The sequence below is a fragment of the Bos indicus genome, chromosome 6 (assembly GCF_029378745.1).
Source record: "Bos indicus isolate NIAB-ARS_2022 breed Sahiwal x Tharparkar chromosome 6, NIAB-ARS_B.indTharparkar_mat_pri_1.0, whole genome shotgun sequence".
NCBI classification, from domain to species: Eukaryota; Metazoa; Chordata; class Mammalia; order Artiodactyla; family Bovidae; genus Bos; species Bos indicus.
The window spans coordinates 1,704,561-1,730,494 of NC_091765.1; the positions used below are offsets into that span (position 1 = coordinate 1,704,561).

A 25,934-nucleotide genomic window follows, 5' to 3' on the forward strand; every position below is an offset into this window, starting at 1 on the left:
CAAGATTGCCAGGAGAAATATCAATAACCTCAGATATGCAGATGACACCACCCTTATGGCAGAAAGTGAAGAGGAACTCAAAAGCCTCTTAATGAAAGTGAAAGAGGAGAGTGAAAAAGTTTGTTTAAAGCTCAACATTCAGAAAACAAAGATCATGGCATCTGGTCCCATCACTTCATGGGAAATAGATGGGGAAACAGTGTCAGACTTTATTTTGGGGGGCTCCAAAATCACTGCAGATGGTGATTGCAGCCATGAAATTAAAAGACACTTACTCCTTGGAAAGAAAGTTATTACAAACCTAGATAAAATATTAAAAAGCACAGATATTCCTTTACCAACAAAGGTTTGTCTCATCGAGGCTATTTTTTTTCCAGTGGTCATGTATGGATGTGAGAGTTGGACTGTGAAGAAAGCTGAGCACTGAAGAATTGATGCTTTTGAACTGTAGTGTTGGAGAAGACTTTTGAGAGTCCCTTGGACTGCAAAGATATCCAAGCAGTCCATTCTAAAGGAGATCAGTCCTGGGTGTTCTTTGGAAGGAATGATGCTAAAGCTGAAACTCCAGTACTTTGGCCACCTCATGCGAAGAGTTGTCTCATTGGAAAAGTCTCTGATGCTGGGAGGGATTAAGGACAGGAGGAGAAGGGGATGACAGAGGATGAGATGGTTGGATGGCATCACTGACTCAATGGACATGAGTTTGAGTGCACTCCAGGAGTTGGTGATGGACAGGGAGGCCTGGCGTACTGTGATTCATGGGGTCGCAAAGAGTCGGGCATGACTGAGTGACTGAACTGAACTGAACTGAAGACATATTTGAATTCTACCTAAGCCACAAACTTTTGAGGAGACTATTTTATGGCTTAGGGAAAGAGCTCTTCAGTTATGTGAAGAGAGAAGCTCTACAATCCTCCTCAGCACCCACTGGAACAATGGACTCACATGCCCCAGAACAAACTCTGGAACAAAGGCATGGGGTGGAATTCAATTCAGAAAGTCACTGAGGGCTCCCCCCCCCCCCCCCCCCCCCAGATCCTGAAGTAGGAAAACCTCCTGCAGGCCTGGAGAATACCCTGGAACCCAGGCAGCCTCAAAGCCCTACCTCCTTCATTGACTAGCATGATACAGTTTCCATCAATTCACTGCCCAAGCCTATGTCAAAGTCAGAAAAATTGCAGACTCACTTGAATGAACAAATATCCTTTTTTCTTTTTTAAATATTTATTTGTGATTGCATCGTGTCTTACTTACAGCTTGCAGGATCTTCATTCAGGCATGTGGGATCTTTCGTTGTGGCATGTGATTTCTCACTAACTGAGCACCACAGGTTCAGTAATGGCAGCTGGCGTATTTAGCTGCCTTGCGGCGTGTGGACTCTTAGTTCCCAAACCAGGGACTGAACCCAAGATCCCTGCATTGGAAGCTTTATTCTCAACCACATACCAATACCTCCCACATCTACCGCTTCCCTCCACTATGACTTAACCTCCTCCGCCTTAATGCTCACTGGAGTAAGGAAGCTGGCGTTATGTAGAACCAAACTTGTTCCTGGAAAACCTCTGCCAAAAACGTATATTACTGCAGGGCATTTGGCAGAATTTCTACAAACATTTACCAAATGTAGTCAAGGGAAAAAGGAACATATGAAAGAAGCAGAAGACTCTTTGCTCTTAACAAAGGGGCTGGAAGAGAAAAGAGAGAAACATAGGAAAGAGCATCTTCATAGAGCTTGAGAAGTTTCACATGTGACTCCACATCTGAAAGTATATGCATCCTCTCCTCTCCCTACCCTGAACTTTCATGCCTGTGTGTATATGTACATATAGATGTGCACTGGTGCTTGCATGTACATGTATGAAACCCAATGTAAGAGACTGGGCTTCATTCCAAAGTATAACCAGATCGTTGAAGGATTCTAAGCAGACACTGTAAAACTTATATTAAATTTATTTTTTTATCAAAGTATAGTTTGTTTACAATACTGTGTTAGTTTCAAGTATTCAGAAAAGTGTCTCAGCTATATATATATATATATATATATATATATATATATATATATATATATTTCAGATTCTTTTCCACTATAGGTTATTATAAGATATTGAATATAATTCCCTGTGCCACAAAGTATGTCCTTGCTGCTTATCTATTTTATGTATAATAGTGTGTTTATGTTAACCTCAAACTCCTAATATATTCCTCCCTCCTTGATTCCCTAAAATGAAAATTCCCTAAAACTAAGATCATGGCATCTGGTCCCATCCCTTCATGGCAAATAGATGGGGAAATAATAGAAACAGTGAGAGACTTTATTTTCTTGGGCTCCAAAATCACTGCAGATGATGACTGCAGTCATGAAATTAAAAGACTGGAAGAAAAGCTATGACCAACCTTGACAGCATATTAAAAAGCAGAGACATTACTTTGCTGACAAAGATCCATCTAGTCAAATCTATGGTTTTTCCAGTAGTCATGTATGGATGTGAGAGTTGGACTATAAAGAAAGCTGAGCTCCAAAGAATTGATGCTTTTGAATTGTGGTGTTGGAGAGGACTCTTGAGTGTTTCTTGGACTGCAATAAGATCAAAACAGTCAATCCTAAAGGAAATCAGTCCTGGGTATTCAATGGAAGAACTGATGCTGAAGCTGAAGCTCCAAAACTTTGGCCACCTGATGCGAAGAACTGACTCATTTGAAAAGACCCTGATGCAGGGAGAGATTGAAGGCAGGAGGAGAAGGGGACAACAGAGGATGAGATGGTTGGATAGCACCGACTCAATGGACAGGAGTTTGAGTAAACTCCGGGAGTTGGCGATGGACAGGGAAGTTGGCATGCTGCAGTCCAAGGGGTCACAAAGAGTCAGACACGACTGAGTAACTGAACTGAACTGAACTGAACCAAAAGTTTGTTTTCTACAACTGTGGGTCTATTTCTATTTTTCATATATGTTCATTTCTAACATTCATGTTTTTAAAAGTTCACTCTGCCTGCCTGGTGAAGACTGTGCTGTAAGAGGACAAGAATGGAAACAGGGATAAGGTGGTGGCCATGTCAGAGAAACCCCATATCTTTTACTTATTGTGCATATATGAGGGTGGACAGTGCAGATTTCTGAGAAGAGTGGTCAAGAGTTTATTTTTGAACATGTTGAGATGTTCAATGGGAATTTGAATTAATTAATCAACAGATAAGGACAGTAAGACCTGGAGGTGGGATATAGTTTGAGAGTATAATGGATTATTTTCCAGAAAATGGGAGAGAATGAAGAGTGGTGGTTCTCAAACCCATGTTTTCATTAGAAAAACAACAATGCCCACATCCAAGTACATACTAATTGAATTAAAATATCTGGAATGGGACTGAGACAATGATATTGTTTTTAAAAAAACTCTCATTTTGATTATGGTGTGCAGTGAATTAAAAAACATTCTTGAAGGAAGAAGAGGACTTCCTGGACATGTAGGAAATAAGTGAAAGTCACTCAGTTGTGTCCGACTCTTTGCTACCCTATGGACCATATTCCATGGAACTCTCCAGTCCAGAATACTGAAGTGGGTAGCTTTTCCCTCCTCCAGGGGATCCTCCCAACCCAGGGATTGAACCCAGGTCTCCCATATTGCAGGCAGATTTTTTACCAGCTGAGCCACAAGAGAAGCCAAGAGCACTGGGGTGGGTAGCCTATCCCTTCTCCAGGGAAGAAAAAGATAAACGGTCAACATATTGGAATTAAATCACTGAAGCTTCTGCCACTTAGACATTTAATCAAAAACATTTCTGTAGTGATGAAAATAACTGATCTTGAGATCACAAGTGATGACATATGAAAGGGGCTTATAATATAAGGCTGTTATTATCATTTATACAGTACTTAATACAGTCTCCATAGAGTTGAGCATGGATAATAGCTATTATTTTAAAACCTGTGGAGCTTTTAAAATATAATTTGGGGCTATTTTCTTCTTCCTGAAAGTTTAAAGAATTGGTACTAATTAAAGAATGATTTGACACAATTAAATTTATGATTGAATCTATAATGTTATTCTAAAATATCTAATTAATCATCAAAGACCATTAGCTTAGCATTTTGCTGTATGTAATCTTTTCAACTACCAATAATTCTTTGTAATTATTTGGAAAATCTGGATAGTTAATTTTCTGGCTTAACTAGTGAATTATTGAAAGAATATTCCACATCCACATGCAAGACTGAAGAAAATAATCAGCAGTTAAAAGTGAAAGATATTACTTCATGTTTCTATCCTCAACTTTTCTTTTTCATCATCTTTTTTGGGGGTGATACCATTTATTTCTGCAGTTTCTAATATTAATTCTATACCAATAACTACCAAATCTACAATCTTAGCCCTGATCTCAATCCAGTTTCACAAGAACACTTCAAACTCTTCAAATTGATACTGGGTTGGAGGCTCTTCAGGCATCTCACACTCCACATGTGAAAAATGTGGACTAGTGAAGAAGCTGTTTAATAATCCAAAGAAGAGCTGAGGAACTGGAATCAAGCCTGGGGTAACAGGAGATGGAGGGAAGAAATTAGACTTAGATAGATACATTCTGAAGTCTCTCTTTATAGTCTGGGAGCTGATTAGGTGTAGGCAGAAGAGAGTAACCATGAACAGAATCCACATTTCTAATTAGGAACATGAGGGTATGGGAAGTCTTAATAAAAATGAAAGTTTTGGGTGACAGATTGATTTTTAAGGGAAGATAAAATCATTCTAGGCATAATAATGTCATTCTTCCTGTAAGATATTGAGGTGACATACAGATGGCTAACAAACACATGAAAAGATGCTCAACATCACTCATTATCAGAGAAATGCAAATCAAAACCACTATGAGATACCATTTCACACCAGTCAGAATGGCTGCGATCCAAAAGTCTACAAATAATAAATGCTGGAGAGGATGTGGAGAAAAGGGAACCCTCTTACACTGTTGGTGGGAATGCAAACTAGTACAGCCACTATGGAGAACAGTGTGGAGATTCCTTAAAAAACTGGAAATAGAACTGCCTTATGATCCAGCAATCCCACTGCTGGGCATACACACTGAGGAAACCAGAAGGGAAAGAGACACGTGTACCCCAGTGTTCATCGCAGCACTGTTTATAATAGCCAGGACATGGAAGCAACCTAGATGTCCATCTGCAGATGAATGGATAAGAAAGCTGTGGTACATATACACAATGGAGTATTACTCAGCCATTAAAAAGAATACATTTGAATCAGTTCTAATGAGGTGGATGAAACTGGAGCCTATTATACAGAGTGAAGTAAGCCAGAAGGAAAAACACCAATACAGTATACTAACGCATATATATGGAATTTAGAAAGATGGTAACGATAACCCTGTATACGAGACAGCAAAAAAAAAAAAAAAAGAATAATTTATTAATGACTTATAGCCAAATCTCTCGTTATATCAAAATAAATTTATACTTTAGAAAGTTAATCTATATTATCACCTTTTATTAGTATAAGAATAACACATTTTATGATTTTAGTTAGAGGCTTCATAACTAACTGATAAAATTACTATACCTTGCAAGTGATGCTATCATGGACACTATTAACCAAGTTGCTGCTCTGCATTTGCTTGACTAGAGCTTTGCTAATTATCAGAGGTACAGTGCACAATGGTTAAGCTTTATTATGGTCTGTAGACTCTGTCCAAAATTTCAACCACAGAGCTAATCTGGATATGATGCCTGGCTCTAGAAGCCATGCAATTTGCCCACCCTCAGGCAATGATTATTTTGGCTCTGTAATTAGCAGATGGGAAAAAAAAAAAGAGGCATTTTTGCCTGTGAGCACTAAGCGCAGCTCACGCTCCGAAGGCTCAATACAAGCATGGTGATGCCTATAATAAATTTGAAGCTCTAAAAAAAAAAAAAAAAAAAAAAAAGATATTGAGGTGAATACAGTTGCAGGTTACAGTTAGAGTCTGGGTTTGGGGAAACAAGTTAGGTCTAGAGTGAAATTTGATATTGATGTAACACTTGTTGCTGTCTAGAGATTGTCAAGACAATTTCCCTGGGAAGTTTTTTATCCTTATGAGAAGGCTGTGTCCAATAAGGGCTAATAAGCAATAATAATATCTAATCATGGCTTCCCTTGTGGCTGGGTTTCCCTGATAGCTCAGCTGGTAAAGAATCTGCCTGCAATGTGAGAGACCTGGGTTCGATCTCTAGGTTGGGAAGATCCCCTGGAGAAGAGAAAGGCTACCCACTCCAGTATTCTGCCTGGACTCATAAATTATTAAATTTATAATAATTATTATATATTATATAAATATATAAATAATATAATAAAATTTATTAAATTTATAATATAATATATTATTATAGTAAATATTAAAATAAATATTAAAATATACAAAATTAGTACCTGCAATACAAGGGAGCAAATAAATATTTCAACATTCTATTCAAATCAAAAGAGCTGGTTCATGAGCCCAGTTTTCATTGTATCTTTGAATGGGATGAGTCATGCTCTAGAATTTGTGAGAAGTTCTTATTGCTTGTTTTGCTGGGGATTGTGATTAAGAGAGTGAATTTTCTTTCGTATTGTGATTTTAATAATTTAAAGGCAATTTAAATTTAAGGCAATTTGGGAAGAAACTGTGACAGATTATTGAAATTTAGCATATTTCATTGCTGAATCCTGCTGAGTTGCTTTTTTTCACATCAATGACTTTGGAATTAAAGAGTTCCAAGAAACTCAAAATTAGGGACCTCCCAGTGACTCCGTTATGTTTATTATAACTTTTGTATGAACACATTTAACCGAAGACTAAATGAAGGAAAAATTTCAAGAAGAGTATCACTGATGTGTTAAAAAGAAGAGTAGGCATTCAAAATCAAATCCAACATGTATGTTCAGGGAAGACAGATAAAATTGAGTTAGTCCTCTATTATGAATTATCATGGACAAAAATCACAGAACAAAGGTTTACTGAGGTATCATGTAGAAATAAAGTCAAATTTTCTGAAGAGTTTCATAAATTTTATTATGTATGAAGATACTTCCCCCTCCCTTTTTTTTGTATCCAGAGGCTTCCTTTGTGGCTCAACTGGTAAAGAATCTGCCTGCAATGCGGGAGATCCGGGTTTGATCCCTAGATTGAGAAGATCCCCTGGAGAAAGGAATGGTAATCCACTCCAGTGTTCCTGCTCAGAGAATCCCATGGACAGAGGAGCCTGGTGGGCTACAGTCCATGGGGTTTCAAAGAGTTGGACATGACTGAACAACCAACACACACACACACACACATATGCATTGCAAAATGGTTGCCACAATCCTTACCTTAAATGGTTATGTGTGTGTGTGTGTGGTGAGAAAGTTAAAGATTTACTCTCTTGACAAATGTCAAGTATACAATACAGTATTATTAATTATAGTCACCATGCTGTATATTTGATCCTCATAACTAACTTGTCTTATTACTGAAAATGTGAACCCTTTGATCAACATTCCTAGCTTTCCCCCACCTCCAGCCTTTGGCAACTACCATTCAAATCTATTTCTATGAGTTTCACAGTGCTTTTCTTGAAAGTAAAATATGCATTATTTTCTTTGGCAAAAAATATTTTTGAATGTAGGTAATTCGTAGTTGACTGTATTTATCTTTCTTAAGATATATTATTGTGATACCTCTTCTGATGTATAAGTAAAGAAGTTGTCTTTCTTATTGTAGAAAGGAAAACATGATTTTCAAGTATTTTTTACATCAGATCCTTCTTTGCTGAGAGCTTTTTAATCTTATTTTTTGACTTAGTTGTGGCTCATGGGCTCTAGTTCCCTGATCAGGGATTGAGCCTTGGTCCCCTGCATTGGGAGCCCAGAGTCTTAGCCACTACACCACCAAGGAAGTCTGCTGAGAGCTTTTAGTTTACAATCAGCTCTCCAAACATTCTACGTTCATCTTCTATTGTAGATACGGAGTTACCATTCTACAAGGGTCTACTTGTGTAGATTTAAATGAAAAATTAAGTTTTCCTTGGCATTTCAGTCTAATCAAGTGCCTGATTGTCTTCCCAAAGGGAAGATTTGGGATTACTTTCACTTCAAGGTGGTAGACTTGCTCACACAACTTAATTGAATGCTTTATTCACGTTGTATGGGACAAAAGGATTGACTAAAATAATACAAGATACCTAAGGTAATTTTGAATTTGAATTAAATATCACTAACTCTAAAGGAGATCAGTCCTGGCTGTTCTTTGGAAGGAAAGATGCTAAAGCTGAAACTCCAGTACTTCAGCCACCTCATGCGAAGAGTGGCTCATTGGAAAAGACTGATGCTGGGAGGGATTGGGGGCAAGAGGACAAGGGGACGACAGAGGATGAGATGGCTGGATGGCATCACCGACTTGACGGATATGAGTTTGAGTGAACTCCGGGAGTTGGTGATGGACAGGGAGGCCTGGTGTGCTGCAAGTCATGGGGTCGCAAAGAGTCGGACACGAATATGTCAACTATTCACATGAGGTGGCCAAAGGACTGGAGTTTCAGCTTTAGCATCAGTCCTTCCGAAGACCGTTCAGGACTGATCTCCTTTAGAATGGACTGCTTGGATCTCCTTACAGTCCAAGGGGCTCTCAAGAGTCTTCTCCAACACCACAGTTCAAAAGCATCTATTCTTTGGCGCTCAGCTTTCTTCACAGTCCAACTCTCACATCCATACATGACCACTGGTAAAACCATAGCCTTGACTAGATGGACCTTTGTTGTCAAAGTAATGTCTCTGCTTTTTAATACACTATCTAGGTTGCTCATAACTTTCCTTCCAAGGAGTAAGCGTCTTTTAAGTTCATGGCTGCAGTCACCATCTGCAGTGATGTTGGAGCCCCCCAAAATAAAGTCTGACACTGTTTCCCCATCTATTTCCCATGAAGTGATGGGACCAGATGCCATGATCTTCATTTTCTGAATGTTGAGCTTTAAGCCAAAGTTTTCACTCTCCTCTTTCACTTTCATTAAGAGGCTTTTTAGTTCCTCTTCACTTTCTGCCATAAGGGTGGTGTCATCTGCATATCTGAGGTTATTGATGTTTCTCCCAGCAATCTTGATTCCAGCTAGTGCTTCTTCCAGCCCAGCGTTTCTCATGACGTACTCTGAATATAAGTCAAATAAGCAGCGTGACAAAATACAGCCTTAACATACTCCTTTTCCTATTTGGAACCAGTCTGTTGTTCCATGTTCAGTTCTAACTGTTGCGTGCTGACCTGCATATAGGTTTCTCAAGAGGCAGATCAGGTGGTCTGGTATTCCCATCTTTTTCAGAATTTTCCACAGTTTATTGTGATCCACACAGTCTAAGGCTTTGGCGTATTCAATAAAGCAGAAGTATATGTTTTTCTGGAACTCTCTTGCTTTTTTGATGATCCAGCAGATGTTGGCAATTTAATCTCTGGTTCCTCTACCTTTTCTAAAACCAGCTTGACCATCTGGAAGTTCACAGTTCACGTATTGCTGAAGCCTGGCTTGGAGATTTTTGAACATTACTTTACTACCATGTGAGATGAGTGCAACTGTGTGGTAGTTTGAGCATTGTTTGGCATTGCTTTTCTTTGGGATTGGAATGAAAACTGACGTTTTCCAGTCCTGTGGCCACTGCTGAGTTTTCCAAATTTGCTGGCTTATTGATGTAGCAGTTTCACAGCATCATCTTTTAGGATTTGAAATAGCTCAACTGGAGTTCTGCCACCTCCACTAGCTTTGTTCATAGTGATGCTTTCTAAGGCCCACTTGACTTCACATTCCAGGATGTCTGGCTCTAGGTGAGTGATCACACCATCGTGATTATCTGTGTCATGAAGATCTTTTTTGTGCAGTTCTTCTGTGTATTCTTCCCACCTTTTCTTAATATCTTCTGATTCTGTTAGTTCCATACTATTTCTGTCCTTTATCGAGCCCATCTTTGCATAAAATTTTCCCTTGGTATCTCTAATTTTCTTGAAGAGACCTCTAGTCTTTCCCATTCTGTTGTTTTCCTCTATTTCTTTGCATTGATTACTGAGGAAGGCTTTCTTATCTCTCCTTGCTACTCTTTGGAACTCTGCATTCAGATGCTTATATCTTTCCTTTTCTCCTTTGCTTTTTGCTTCTCTTCTTTTCACAGCTATTTGTAAGGCCTCTTCAGATGGCCACTTTGCTTTTTTGCATTTCTTTTCCATGTGGATGGTCTTGATCCCTGTCTCCTGTACAATGTCACGGACCTCTGTCCATATTTCATCAGGCACTCTGTCTCTCAGATCTAGTGCCTTAAATCTATTTCTCTCTTCCACTGTGTGGTCATAAGGGATTTGATTTAGGTCATACCTGAATGGTCTAGTGGTTTTCCCTACTTTCTTCAATTTAAGTCTGAATTTGGCAATTAGCAGTTCATGATTTGAGCCACAGTCAGCTCGCAGTCTTGTTTTTGCTGACTGTATAGAGCTTCTCCATCTTTGGCAGCAAAGAATATAATCAATCTGATTTCGGTGTTGACCATATGGTGATGTCCATGTTAGAGTCTTCTCTTGTGTTGTTGGAAGAGGGTGTTCGCTATGACCAGTGCGTTTTCTTGGCAAAACTCTGTTAGCCTTTGTCCTGCTTCATTCCGTATTCCAAGGCCAAATTTGCTTGTTCCCCCTGGTGTTTCTTGACTTCCTCCTTTTGTACTCCAGTCTCCTATAATGAAAATTACATCTTTTTTGGGGTGTTAGTTCTAAAACTTCTTGTAAGTCTTCACAGAACCATTCAACTTCAGCTTCTTCAGCATTACTGGTTGGGGCATAGGCTAAGATTCCTATGATATTGAATGGTTTGCCTTGGAAATGAACACAGCTCATTCTGTCGTTTTTGAGATTGCATCCAAGTACTGCATTTCAGACTCTTTTGTTGACCATGATGGCTACTCCATTTCTTCTAAGGGATTCCTGCCCGCAGTAGTAGATTTAATGGTTATCTGAGTTAAATTCACCCATTCCAGTACCAATATTAGAAACCCAAATCTGGGCACCAGGAACATTCATTGCTACTGAGCTGCCTCTCAAATGATAGAAGCAAGGAAATATATGTACATGCACTAATCGGTATACATTCACATTTTTAATTATTTCTATATGCAGTTGAAAGTTTGTTGCTGAGCCACAAAAAACACTGGGATTCTTGGCCTCTGGAGGAGAAGAATTCAATCTGAGGCCAGAGACAAGGCTTGATCGCTCAGAGCTTTTGTGTAATAAAGTTTTATTAAAGTAAAAAGGAGATAGAGAAAGCTTCTGACATAGACATCAGAAGGAGGGGTGGAGGGCAGAAAGAATACCCTCCTGCTAGTCTTTAGCTGGATGTTATATAGTTACTAGCAGTCTCTTAATGAAAGAAAGGAAATGTCTCAATACTCAGGCACCAGGCCCCTCGCCCACAAGATGCATTTTGAGATAATCTTGGCACCAGGTGAGTCATCACTGGCCATAAAATGATTGACTTGAATCTTGTAGAAGGGCAGATTACCATACAAATAGTTCCGTTTACATGGATTAGGAGAACAATGTATGAGGAAAACATACTGGTTTGTCAGGGCAGTTCTGAGCCTTTAGGTGGACTTGAAGACAGAGTCTGGGGTAAATGCATAGGACATTAACATACCTTAAGAGAAACATTTCCATAAGAAAAATGCATTGGTAGCTCAAGGTTTGAGAAAAGTTAAGTTCAGGTGGAACCAGGTGTCATTATGGCAACACAGTATTTTAAGAGAAACCTCTTTTTAAATTTGTATAGCGAAGGAAAAAAATATCGCTGGTTTGTTTCCTGCTGCCCCTTAAGAGAGAGATTAAAAAAAAAAAAAGTCTGACACCTGCAGCGTACTTCCTAGGTTTGGAGACCCCTTGCCTTCCTGTCTGTTACCCTCTCACAGTTAAGGTTAACAAGGGGCTTCCCAGGCGGCACTAGTAAAGAATCCACCTGCCAGTTCAGGAAATATAAGAGACACGGGTTCAATTCTTAGGTCAAGAAGATCCCCTGGAGGAGGGCATGGCAACCCATTCTAGTATTCTTGCCTTGAGAATCCCATGGATAGAGGAGGCTGGCAGTCTACAGTCCATTGGATCATAAAGAATTAGAAATGACTGAAGCAGCTTAGCACCTACCAAGGTGAACAGGAGTTCATACTGATGTTTGCATCTCTAATACCATATGGCATGTGCCTTCTACCCCCGCTTATCTGTAACCTCCCACCCCAGTACTGAAAAATTGGCCCTCCTTAGCTGCCAACCACTTACTTAGTTGTTCAATTCCAGCATACTTGTCTAGCTGCATCAGAACTGTCAACCCATATTTCTGTGGGGAATAATTATGTGAACTAAAGCACAGTGCTGATCTACATTTTTTTCTTTAATCTAACAGACTCTATTATTTCTAAATTACTTAACTCAGCACATTTGCCCTCACACTTCTTGGTGAGGGCATTTCATACATTTGTCATATATTTAGATAGTATTTTTCTAATTCCATCTTGGGACCTCCCAACCTTTTAAATGATGTTTTAACTTGTGTTAGGTAGTTAAAATAGGAAATAAGAGTCCAGAATGGCAGTGGCTAAAAGATAAGGAAGGGGAAAGCCCGTGGAAATAGAACAAAGGAAGGTCTGAGGACTGGAGCAAGGACCTCAGGTAGAACAAACAACACTCCTGGCTAGCCCAATTTACATAGGGCAGGCCTGGGGGAGGGAAACACATAAAAAGAGGAGCCAAAGGGCTGGGGGTCTCTCTCCCTCTCTCTCCCATGCACTGGGACGCTCCCCCACTCTCTTCTCTTCACGTCTTTGGGTCGGCATGCCCTCATGCCTTGAGGATGGATTTTCCTGCTATTTTCTAAATAAAATAGAGCTGTAACATGGAGCTATAACACTGATTTGTCTAAAAGCTATAATGCGGTCTGTCCAAGACCCAAGAGCTGTGACACACCAAGGGCTTTAATGTCCATCGCTCCAAATCTTTGTTGTGATGAGACAGAACTGAGGAGTATACACTCGCCTGATAATTTATATCCATTTTCAGGTTTACATTTTGTGCTATGAAGTTTTATAAATGGTCATGATCGATTACAGTGTCATACACAGTAGTTTCACTGCATTATCACTGATTATTTTTATTATTCCTAGAATTTTGTCTTTTCCAGAATGTCATATAATTAGAATCATACATAGCATAGTGCTTTTCAGTCTGGTTTCTCTAACATAGCAATATGGTTTTAAGATTCATTTATGCCTTTTTATGACTTAATATCTTTCTTTTTGTTTCTGAAAAATGTACCATTATAAAAATATTCCACAATTTCTTTATCTATTCACTTATTGAAGGCTATATCAGTTGCTTCTAGTTTTCAGCAATTATGAATGAAACACTAGAAACACCTGTGTACAGGTTTTAGTGGAAACATAAATTCACAAATCAGTAAGGTAAATAGCTATATGTACAATTATTTGATTTTATGGTAATATTTAGCTTTGCAAGAAAGTAACAAGTTGGCTACACCATTCTGCATTCCTAATAACAATAAATGAGAGCCTCTCTTACTTTGTATTCTTCTCCAGCAGTTGGTGTTATCCTCTTGGGATTCAAACCATTCCAATAAACATGTAGTGGTATTTCATTGTTTTAAGTTCCCTAATGATATCTGATGATGAGCATCTTTCATATGCTGATTTGCCAAATGTATATTCTCTTGGTGAGGTTTCTGTTCAGCTAATATTTTTTTAAAAACTGGGTTATTTGTTTTCTTATTATTGATCTTTAAGAGCTCTTTGTATATTTTGTATGCAAGTCTTTTATCTGATATACAGTTTTCAAATATTTTGTCCCTATAACTTGAGTTTTCATTCCCTTAAGTCTTTCAGAGAATAGAAGTTCATAGATTTAATAAATTCTGGCATCAGTTTTTCTTTCATGGATCAGGATTTTAGTGTTCTATCTAATATTTCATTGCTGCAGCCAAAGTTATTCTCCTTTGCTTTTCTTATAAAAGTTTTATAGTTTTCAATTTAAATTAGGCCTATGATCTATTTTGCGGAGAAGGCAATGGCACCCTACTCCAGTACTCTTGCCTGGAAAATCCCATGGACGGAGGAGCCTGGTAGGCTGCAGTCCATGGGGTCGCTGAGTCGGGCACGACTGAGCGACTTCACTTTCACTTTTCACCTTCATGCATTGGAGAAGGAAATGGCACCCCACTCCACTGTTCTTGCTGGAGAATCCCAGGGACGGGGAGCCTGGTGGGCCACCGTCTATGGGGTCGCATAGAGTCGGACACGACTGAAGCGACTTAGCAACAGCAGCAGCAGCATGATCTATTTTGAGTTGTTTTTTTTTGTGTGTGTGTGTGTGAAATGTGTAAGGTTCTGGTTTATTTTTGATTTTTTTTTTTCTTGTGGATATCCAGTTTTCCAGAACCATTTATTGAAAAAAATCTATCTTTTCTCCATTGAGTTGCCTTTGCCCTTTTCTAAAGATGAGTTGATAATAATTATGTGGTTTTTTAGCTTGTTTTAGGATTCGCCAGTCTTCCCTTGTTTTATATGTTCATTCTTTTGCCAATGTCACACTGACTTGGTTACTGTAAATTTATGGTAAGTTTGGAAGCTTCATAGTATGAATCCTTCAGCTCTGTTCTTCTTCATGATTGTGCTTGCTATTTTTAAGTGTTTTGCCTCTCTATATAAACTTCAGATTATTTTTGTCAGTATCACCAAAAACAGCTTTTTGGAATTTTGATTGAGATTGTGCTGAAACTATAGCTCAAGGTAGGAAGAACTGACATCTTAACAATATTGTCTTGCCATTCATAAACACAAAATTTGTTGGTATTTATTTAGATTTTATCCAATTTTGCAATCAAAATATAATAGTTTTATACAAAGACCCTTTAACAATTTTGTTAAATTTATACCTAAATATTTCTTTTTTTTTTTTTTTTGTTATTGAAAGTGGTATTGTTTTTAAAATGTCAAATTTTAACTTCCCTGATAGTGCATAGGCATTCATATATATAGGAAAACACTTGCCTTTTGAACATTAAGCTTGTGTTCTGCAAATATTTCTTATGCTTTGTTATCTTTATTTCTTCTCTGGTATTCCAATTATGCATGTGTTACATCTTTTGAAATAATCCCATAGTTCTTGCATGTGGTGCTCTTTTCCATTTTCCATTCTTCATGGTCTTTTCAGTTCTGTTAGGAAGTTGATTTTCTCAGGGTATATGCCCAGTAATGGGATTGCTGGGGTATGGTAGTTTTATTTTCAGTTTTTTAAGGAGCCTCCATTCCTGTTCTCCATAGGGGTTGTGTCAACTTTACAGTCACACCTATGGTGCACAAGGCTTCTCTTTTCTCCACACTGTCTCCAGCATTTATTGTTTGTAGATTTTGTGATGATGGTCTTGTTGACTAGTATTAGGTGGTACCTCATTATGGTTTTGATTTCTCTAATGATTGTTTATATTCATGTAAGTCAGAAAGAGAAAAACAAATATCATATTAATACTTCACTTTTGATATCGCAAAGATCGGCCCAACCTATGTGCTAAGTCTTAAACAAGCACCACATTCAGGAGGAAGCTTGTCTCCCATCGCTGAAGAATAGCCCCTCATTTTCATTTTCGGTGTGGATATTTGAATGATACCCTCTCTTCATCTGCATTTGTATTAAGACTGGAATAGCAAGCTAATGACAGAAAGGAACAAGGGCTGTGGAAATTCCGTCTGAGCTATGGGCAGCCCTAGGTTCCCAGGTGGCAGTAGTAGGGGTACTGAGAGCCCAAAATCCATGGTGTCAGTAGAGTAAGCTGGGGATTCTGTGTAAAGCAGTAGCAGTGGTGACCTCACCACACAAATTCTATGTTATCATTTGGAGTACTGTTTCTGGCTCTGTATTTCTGTTCTTCAGCATTCTAAGATTTTCCATGGGTAACTCAATATCATTTGAATAAATTCCTTATCTACTCAAATTAGTAAAATGTAGAACATATTGACTGTAGCTACTATGTTTCCATTAAAATTAGAAACAAAACAAACAAACGAAAAAGACTGAAATAGTCACTGCATTATAGTTTTCCCAAAGTTGCTGATCAGGAAGCTGCCCTTTCCTCCTTTTATAAGGACCTTAGAGTTGTGGCTCATACCAAGACTGTCTTTTCAAAAACCTTATCTCTGAACTGCCCCAACAGAGGGGAGAGAAGAGGCTCTCCTCTTCCTTTTATGTGACATTTTTTTTATTCGTCCCCAGATTTTCTCACAAGGTTAAAGTAATTCATAAAACTTCATAGAAAGATGGGTGCTTCTAAGAATAATTGCAAGGTAGAGGGAAGATTTTTAAAAGAAAAATATATACTAAACATACCTTTTCTATAGTCCAAGCCAAAAGCACTTAGGAATTTAAACCTTCACTATGAGTCACTTTATGATTGTTCCCATTTCCTAGCTTTACTCAAAAGGGGAGAGCTCTTCTGGTACCTTGTCATTTATTTTATTATCAACAGTTATGTATTGGTCTCTATATCAGCGTTCCACATCCTAGAAGGCAACTATGAACCTCTCTGTCCATTCGAGAACCTCACATTCTACTCATAGAAATCAAAAGACCCCCAGGACGTACTTCCATTTCATAGCAGTAAATTTAACAAACAGTTATCTAGTTTAAAGACGGTCTGGTCTAAAGACTTCCCAGTCTTTGGTGGTCATTAGAATTCCATGTCTTCAAGGACAGTTCATGGTTATGAGTGAGCATTTCAAAACATTCATGCAGGCATCCAGAGTAGCAGTTGCTATTTTAGGCATATATGGTATAGCCTTCTGAGGGTCTAGAGAGGACTCCTGAAACACACACACACACACACATCTTTTCCAAGAACAAGCATTAATTCTCTGAGGAAGGGAAGCCTATTCCCAACTGCCAGTTTTCTTATTTGCAAGTTGTTTCTTTCATAAAGTAGATTGATCTTCATGTTTATTAGTGGGGGAAAGTGTTCAATAGTTGAGGCCTATTTCTTAAGGACACTTACAACCAAATCCCTAAAATATTTGTTGGAAAAATCCTTTCAAATTCTTAGATTTGTCAAGTCTCAAATTTGAGGATAATTGCCTACGTGAGCAGGTTCAGAAAGCCTTCTCAGTTACATGTGTGTGGTGAAGAGAGCAGGCTCTTAACTCTACTTTCCTGGATATGACATGCAGTGGGCAACCTTTTAGGAAAGAAAGAGTTGAAGAGGTAGACAGACAAGGTAGAGGCATGCAACTGCATTTTTTTCTATCAGAAAATAAAAGTTCTTATTTTAAGGCTGAATTGCTTTAAACGTGGGGCATTGTAAGATGCATGTAATACGTTTCACCTAGAGAAATCAGCATGTCTCTGATTCTGCCAGGCTGCTACCTGCAGGAACTTAGCTCACACAGTGCTCTGTGTGAAGAACACCCCCTGGAGCTCAGTGCCATTTACGTGGATGACAATGGGAATGAGGACCCTGGAGTTGTGTAGCACAGCTGGTAGTGGTAGAAGCCTTTGGAATAGTAAGAATTTTAATTTTCATGTAATTTATTGTAATTTTATTTTCTTTGGAAAGTTGTCCAAAGTCAATGGTTTCCTCCAGCAGATACTAAATCAAATGTCTTTTCTCAAAGTTCTTATTATACTTATTGCACTGTTGTTAAAAGTTGATCTACTTGTCAGTTTCCCTTCTACCTCAAAGCTCCAGCTTTTTTTTTTAAGATTTTCTTTTTATGTGACCATTTTTAAAGCCTTTATTGAATTTGTTACAAGATTGCTTCTGCTTTATGTTTTTGGCTTTTTGGCTACAAGGCGTGGGATGTGGTTACAAGGCGTAGGGTGTTGTACCCACACCCCCTTCAGGATTGTACCCACACCCCCCTGCATTGGAAGGTGAAATTTTAACCACTCAAACACCAGGAATTCCCTCCAGATTCCTTTATTCCTTTTACCAATAGTTCCAAGCACAGTATATGGCACAAGTGTTTAGTAAATATTTCCTGAATTAAAAGTAAATTACTTTCTATGACATATGTGCAATTACCTTGCATTTTTTCTACCTAATTTTAATTTGTTGTCAATTTAGTTCACAGAAAATGCACTGTGCTTGTATTTATTAAATTAAATGTCTCCTAGGTGTAAGCATATTAAAAAGTAAGCTTAATTAAATCTCAATTTCCTGTGATCATTATATAGGTTCCTCATTGCTGTGTCTCATATTAGCTTGGTTCAGTGGTTAGATGGAAATTAACATGAATACTTAATGATCGATCACTTTTCCATTCTGACATATTACTAATGATACTTAGAGTTTAAAGTGAATTAGGGTTAATTAGAAATGTCCATAATTTGTCTACCCTTCATGTCAAGACTGGCTCGACAAGCAGAGTTTCCAAAAGCATAATAGGGCAAGAGAATGAGAAACGAGACACAAGAATTGAAAAGTGAAGACACAGTGAGAAGCAAATTCACAAGACACAGTGAGAAGCGAGAATCAGGGAACAAACACCGCTCCAAGGCGAAGGTGCTGAAATTGAATCCAAGCCAGCTTTATCACACTTTCAGCAGTGAAGAAAGAATATGCGGGGAGTTAAGCTATAACTCATGTAGTCTTCAGGGCCAAAGAACAAAGTGATCATTAACCATTGAGTAACTAAGAAACAGGAGAAGGCAATGGCACCCCACTCCAGAACTCTGGCCTGGAAAATCCCATGGATGGAGGAGCCTGGTGGGCCGTAGTCCATGGAGTCGCTAAGAGTCGGACAAGACTCAGCGACTTCACTTTCACTTTTCACTTCTGTACATTGGAGAAGGAAATGGCAACCCACTCAGTGTTCTTGCCTGGAGAATCCCAGGGACTGGGGAGCCTCGTGGGCTGCCGTCTATGGGGTCGCACAGAGTCGGACATGACTGAAGCGATTTAGCAGCAGCAGCAGCAGCAATTAAGAAACAGTAATCAATAAAAAAATCAGTAACTAAGACTAATATTCTTATCTACAGATTTTTCCACCAGATACGTAAAACATGTGACTCTGAGACACCAGTTGAGAAACAGTCCAACCCCAGGATCATATCTTGTTTTCAAAACTATGAACTGTTCCGTCTGGACTCGTTCCAAGTCTTCATGCCTTATAGCATTCAGTTTATCAATAATTATAAATTTCTTTTGCAGCCCTTGCCGGGGCCTGCTTTGCTTTTATTCTTCCTACCTCCTCCACTTCTGACTGACATTACATCCTTACACTTAAGAATACGATGAGTGCTACAGACCTGTGCAGGAATATTACTGGTCCTCAGAGGCTCAGCAATCAACATTATTAACCCATTAGTTATCTCAAACCTATCACCTAAACTTTCTGGAATTTGTATGTTGTCATCAGTGTTCCCAAAAACACTGTTCTGAAGTGTAACCTCAAGTCTGAGTGTTTTGTGATAACAGAAGATACAGTCTTTAGTGACTGTCAGTCACTTCCCCACAGGAATTTCTGGGATGAAGTGGTACAGCACTTCTTTCATTCTTGTCTCTCTCTCTCTCAACTCACCTACACCCAAGCTGCTTCCTTTGGTGCAGTTTAAAGATTGGTTTCTTTCAGATATGATTCTTTGACTCTAAGATAACTGGTAATGTGAGTGAATGCATATTATACTGAGCACATGATTAGACAAAACTTTAATAAGATGATGTAAATGTCCAGATGTAGGAATGTAACCATCAGAGGCCTTTCTTATAATCTCACACATTGTTCATTCATATAATAAAATACTGAAGTGACACTCTCTAGTTAGATTGTTCTGGTCATTTCACACTTTTAATTTTCTTTGTGAACTTTCTTCTGAATATGTCCAAGTTTAATGAGAAGCTTTCCAATCTTTCAAGCTCTGACTTTGTGTTTCTTTTCTGTTTTCCCACAACAGACAGGACAGTGTCCATGGTAAATATTCTATGATTATTATGAACACATTATTTAGGTAAAAAGTGTATATTCTAACCTCTTAGATGAATTAACCTATTTAATCATTCTAGAATTAAGATAATGTGTTACATGCAAAAAACTCCTTAAACTGAGGAGTTTATTATATTTATAATATAGTAATAATATTGTTATATTATATATAATATTATTTAATATAATATAGCTTATTATACTACATCAGCAGGCATAACCCAAGTTTAGTAACCCTGTCACAATGATTTATTTAACCAAACAATTCAGAAAAAATTATTTGCAGAAAACCAAGTTCAACAAGGACTTCTAAGATCAAAGGGGGCAAGCAGTCACTTAAAGTTGAGCAAATATATATACAAGTTTTAAAAATTAGAGAGTCTGGAAGATGCTAGTTATGCTTGGATTTTAAAATCCTTGAGAATATTGCACTGAATCAACTCAAAATGAAAATAAGCCTCTTCTTATGGCTTTTCCATGCATACTTCAGTAGCTGCAATATAATAAGGACTCAAAAAATGCTTTAGGATTAATGTTGATTGAATAAGGAGGAACATAGCTACAAACACCATCACTACTATGAGAAAAGCCTGCAAATGAAATTAAATTGTTGTGTTTAGTCTCAGAAACTGAATAGGAGATACCAAGTCTGCTGCATTTAAAAACATATCCCAGAGTGGATACTTATGATATAATTTTGTGGGCCACATTTTTATGCTTTTTATTCATGCATGAATTCAACATTTTATTATAAGCACTAAAATGATATTTAATTATAGAGTTAATTATTTTTAATAGCAAATGACTTACAAGTTGAACATTTGTTTGTACTTGATTAAACTGTTTTGGTCATTATGTATCATTTCACTCCCTGCTTTTGAATAAATATACTCATTTTCATTTGCTTTTAGTACACTACAAGAAATGTAATTAAAAACTGATGACTAACCAAGATATTGTGCATCAAGAATGTGGAAATATTTACTCTCTATGGAACGCAAATTAGTTGAGTATGCAAATTTTATAATACATAGATAAGAGTTTTCAATAAATTTCAAGCAATGTGTTTAAAGGGGCAAGCATTAATAATTTGTTGCTCATTCAAACAATTGTTTTGAAGCTCTGTTCGCCATTTCCATGTACAACAAATGAATGATTCACTCATATGAGATTGCCAGTCTTATTTAAAAAGTCAATCCATTTAGTATCTTAGATTTAATTTTTGTGAAAGTTTTTAAAAATAATTTCCTATGTACATTGTCCAGATCCATTTCACTTGAGTATTTTGTCATTTACAGAAATAACTCATCAATCTGCTAGTGCAATCTTTCTTAATGTTATTTTTCTTAGTCCTGTGAAATGTGCTATTTTGAATCTCTGAAATGTTATAAACCACCAGATTGCTAATTGCTTTGGATGCTGTGAAAAATAATTAATCCACATTATTTTTTATATTTAATTGACAGTGTAATGCATTTAACTAAAGACCTGCAATAAACTATTTCTAATTACTGAGGGTGGTGGAGTGGAAAACTGGGCTGTAAAACTTTACAAGGAAACAATGTTTTCTTCATTACATTAAAAGTCATTGTTGATATATCTTTTTCAGAGACAAAAAATAAAGTCCCCTAAATGGGAAGTTCTGGAAAACTAGAAGGAGTTGTGGAACAATTTTACTCATGATTTAGTGAGATGCTTTAATTATTATTTTAATAGATTGCACTGGTGGTGTATGTCAGATACTAAATTTACCATCCTTGCACTAAAATTTCTCTTTCTTTATTTGGTAGAACTTTATGAGGGAGCTACATTATGGTAGGCTACAGTCCATGGGGTTGCAAAGAGTAGGACACAACTGAGTGACTTCTCTTTCACTTTCACTTTTTTATTATGAGGGAGCTAATCATGTCACTGCCAGAATGAGTGATCTTTATCACTGGTCTGTATTTAATTCATTCTGTATCTACAGATACAGACATTAACCTGAAAAGCTATGCCAAATTTTAGATGTCACTGAAATATATAGATATACCAGGAACTGGGTCCATTCTTAGCTTCCAGAGCAGGGACTCCTCGTTAGAAACTGATCCTTGATGTCACAAATTGGGGTGTGAAACATTAGGCTCTGAGTAGTACTATTTGCATTGCCTTGTGGCTCTGAGGTTTTTAATTAATAGCATATCCTTCTTTTCCTCCCCATAACCCCTGGCTAAAATAAAATGTCTCCACTGGTATTTCATTCAGTTGCATATTTAATTTCAATGATGTACATATTCCAACAACAGACAACTAAAGCAAGTGACCTGTTTCAGGGAATGTAAATTGTTTTCAGGATTTCAGAAATTGAAAAGGGATAAGAGGAAGGAGAAAATGCTGGGCTGGTGTGAAGCAATAGCCTGTAATCCTCGCAGGATTCCTAATACCACTCGGACCCCAGAGGGCTCAGAGGAGTGGGCTGATACCTCGCAAGCCTCCACACTGGTGAGTGTAGCAATGGTACCTCGAATGGCTTGTGTGAATGGATGCTGAGGGAATGGCGGGGAGGGAAGGGCTTCCTAAGTTAACAGTTCTCTGCTTTGCAATGGATATTGTTTACATAGATGTTGTTTAATGGATAGTAATTATTGTAATTTTACAGAATTTAGAGTTTAATTCAGATTAAACAATTCATTTTTTTTCTGTTTCTTTTGACATTGCCCATCCATTATGTCAGTGACCTTAAAGAGATATTTAAAGTTTATATCTTGCATTCTACACTTTTTTAATGAAATCCATGGAGGAAAAGAAATAGGGTTATCCAAAATAATGAAAAAATCAGAATCATACCTTCTGTATTTTCCTATATTCTAAAAATGTCTTTAAATGGATTTAAAAGTTATAATTTTGATACACTATTGTGAATTAAGTAATTGCAAGAATTATTTGAAGACCAATAACATACTCATTCTTGTATTGTTTTCTGCTTTAAGTTTACATGTTTGGCTTCAGTTAGCTTTATTTTCCAGTGATTAGGAAAATAACTTATTAGCAAAAGAGGTTTTACAAAGTCTTTGTTAAGATTTTGCATGCAATGTATTTCATTTTGATTTAAGGAAGGATTATTCCATTCAATCTCTAAGTTTTAATTGACATGTTAGTTGTATTTTAATTACTGTTTTACCAATTTATAAGAACAGAAGTGTTTTTATTGGCCTGATTTATTAATTGATGAACATGTAATTAAACATATGTAAAAGTTATGTTTCTTTTTGCTTCTGAGTTATTTGATAATTTCTATAATTTTACATAAAAATAATAATCCTGAACAAATATTATTAAGCAAATTTAAATAGACACCAATGGAAGGAATAGGCTTTCAACTGATGAAACATAGAAGTGGGAATCCTATTTAATTTCACTCATCTTAGACAGTGGGAAAAAGGGCTGATGGTACTAAAATAAACTGCAATTTGATTGGACAGTGAAAGTTCTGGGGAATAAATTATTTGAAATCATTATCTGCAATGGTTCATCTCACTCTAATATACTCCTTTATAAATTAATGTTTTCAATAAAACTGCTTGGCATAAGTTAACACCACTCAAAATACGTGTTGCATAATATGTATATATAAAGCCAGACTTTGTAGGTATCATGCAATAGGTAAAAATTTTTCATTAAATATATTACTTCTGTGATCTCATTATAGTGGCTTTAGTGTTTAATTTTTATTTAGTAGAACCATAGATCCAAACCAGAAAACAATCTTGAGCAAAACATTTAGCCTGGATTTCTCTTATAATTTTGGGTAACTTAATATTAGCTTTATTTTGCATATATTAGCTTTATTTTGTACATATGTACTAAATTTTACATATTTTACATTTATGGCCCAGAGAAATTAAGTGACTTTCTTAGTGTCACTTAGCTAGTAAATGTCACTCCTAGGATTACTAGAATCCTTCTTTCTCAAGATAGGGCTTGCTGTATTAGGGCAATAGCCTGCAGTCACTGTAACATAACCCCAAATCTAAGAAAAATAAAATATTTCTTATGTCAGAGTGCACATGTCTAGGGCAGTTCTCCTTGGAGGTTCACTGTCAAAGGTTCACTGATTGTTCAGACTCCATCCATCTTTCTATACTGCCTTCTTAAGCACATGAGCTCTTAGGTCACTGAGGAAAGGAAAAGGCTATGTGGTTCATTATGCATGAGCTATTATGGAGAAACCTGTAATGTGTAGGCATCCTTCCACTGGCCAAAACCTAGTCCCATAGACCTGTCTGAACTGCAAAGGAGGCTGATGAGTGTCAGGAAGCCATATGGACAGGACAAGCAGATGGAGCTAGTAAGCACTTAGCACATCTCTACCACAGTCTGTCCTCTGGTCATCACATATTCATGTCACGTTTCTACTCTTTCATGAAGAAGAAGCATTGCTTTCCAAGAGAGATAACTAAAAATTCTTTTGTTCAGTGAATTCCATTCAAGTCCATTATTGTTGTTATTGTTCAGTTGCTAAGTTGTGTCCAGCTCTTTGTGACCCCATGCAGCACACAAGGCTTCCCTGTCCTTCAGTATCTCCTGGAGTTTGCTCAAGTCCATAGTCTTTGGTTATTCATCATCCTCATCTAATGATGTGATGGTGAATCACCTACAAATAAATTATCTGTACCTTGCAACCAGCTCCCAACATACATACATACCCAATATGCAGGAGAGAGGTAAGAAAAAGGAAATCATAATAAGTGCTCATGTTTGGAAAGAGAAAGAATCAGATGAACATGGGAATCAGGGGTCAATTCCTGCTAGACAGACATTATCAAGTCTCTCCGACTGAGAGGTAAGGGAGGATCCTTGAATTGGCTTTGACCCTGATCCTTAGGAGATCTCACTTGGACATCCTTCTCTCTAGCCTCTAGATATGCCCTCTGAGAAGTTCTCCCTTTGCTATTATTGTCCCTGTTCACATTTGAAGTGCCTATAGAAACATATCACAATATGTATTTTTTTTTCCCCCTGCTTGGGGAAAATTACGGGGCCAAGAGTTGTTTTAAGTCTTAAGTATTTCAAAGCTCATACTTATGGAAAAATGGTATTTTAGTACTACAGGCCTCTGATATCTGCTTGGGTTCTGATTTCTCTTTGCTTCCTGATAGTTTATGTGTCTATGAAAGTTCTTTCTTGGTTGCTTTTAATCCCCAATTATCCATGCCATTTTCTCATGATCTTATGTTGAAAAGCAGACAGGAGGACCACATCCTCAACATCTTTGTCTAGAGATACTTTGTTCAGCTGAGAGGGTACACTCAGTGTCAGCTTTAAATATCATATAAGCCTTGAGTCACTTTATTCAAATATAACTTTTCATTGGAACTTTGTTGCTCACTTCAAGGTCAGATCTACCAGTTGGGGTTTAGAAGAAGCCATACATTGGGTCCATTGCCAAAAGAAATATCAATAATCTCAGATATGCAGATGACACCACCCTTATGGCAGAAAGTGAAGAGGAACTAAAAAGCCTCTTGATGAAGGTGAAAGTGGAGAGTGAAAAAGTTGGCTTAAAGCTCAACATTCAGAAAATGAAGATCATGGCATCCGGTCCCATCACTTTATGGGAAATAGATGGGGAAACAGTGGAAACAGTGTCAGACTTTATTTTTCTGGGTTCCAAAACCACTGCAGATGTTGACTGCAGCCATGAAATTAAAAGACGCTTACTCCTTGGAAGGAAAGTTATGACCAACCTAGATAGCATATTGAAAAGCACGGACATTACTTTGCCAACAAAGGTTCATCTAGTCAAGGCTATGGTTTTTCCTGTGGTCATGTATGGATGTGAGAGTTGGACGGAGAAGAAGGCTGAGCACCGAAGAATTGATGCTTTTGAACTGTGGTGTTGGAGAAGACTCTTGACAGTCCCTTGGACTGCAAGGAGATCCAACCAGTCCATTCTGAAGGAGATCAGC

At 37.6% G+C, this 25,934-nt stretch overlaps 1 protein-coding gene across 2 annotated transcripts in view; it reads left to right on the forward strand.

Annotated features, from left to right (window-relative positions):
* Positions 1 to 25,934, forward strand: part of MARCHF1 (membrane associated ring-CH-type finger 1) — a 610,217-nt gene that overhangs the window by 148,886 nt on the left and 435,397 nt on the right. For both annotated transcript variants that reach the window (XM_070790996.1, XM_070790994.1), the window contains exon 2: positions 22,319 to 22,467. In XM_070790996.1, coding sequence (XP_070647097.1) covers positions 22,357 to 22,467 — 111 coding nt within the window. In that variant the 5' untranslated portion in view covers positions 22,319 to 22,356. The remainder of the gene's footprint in view (positions 1 to 22,318; positions 22,468 to 25,934) is intronic.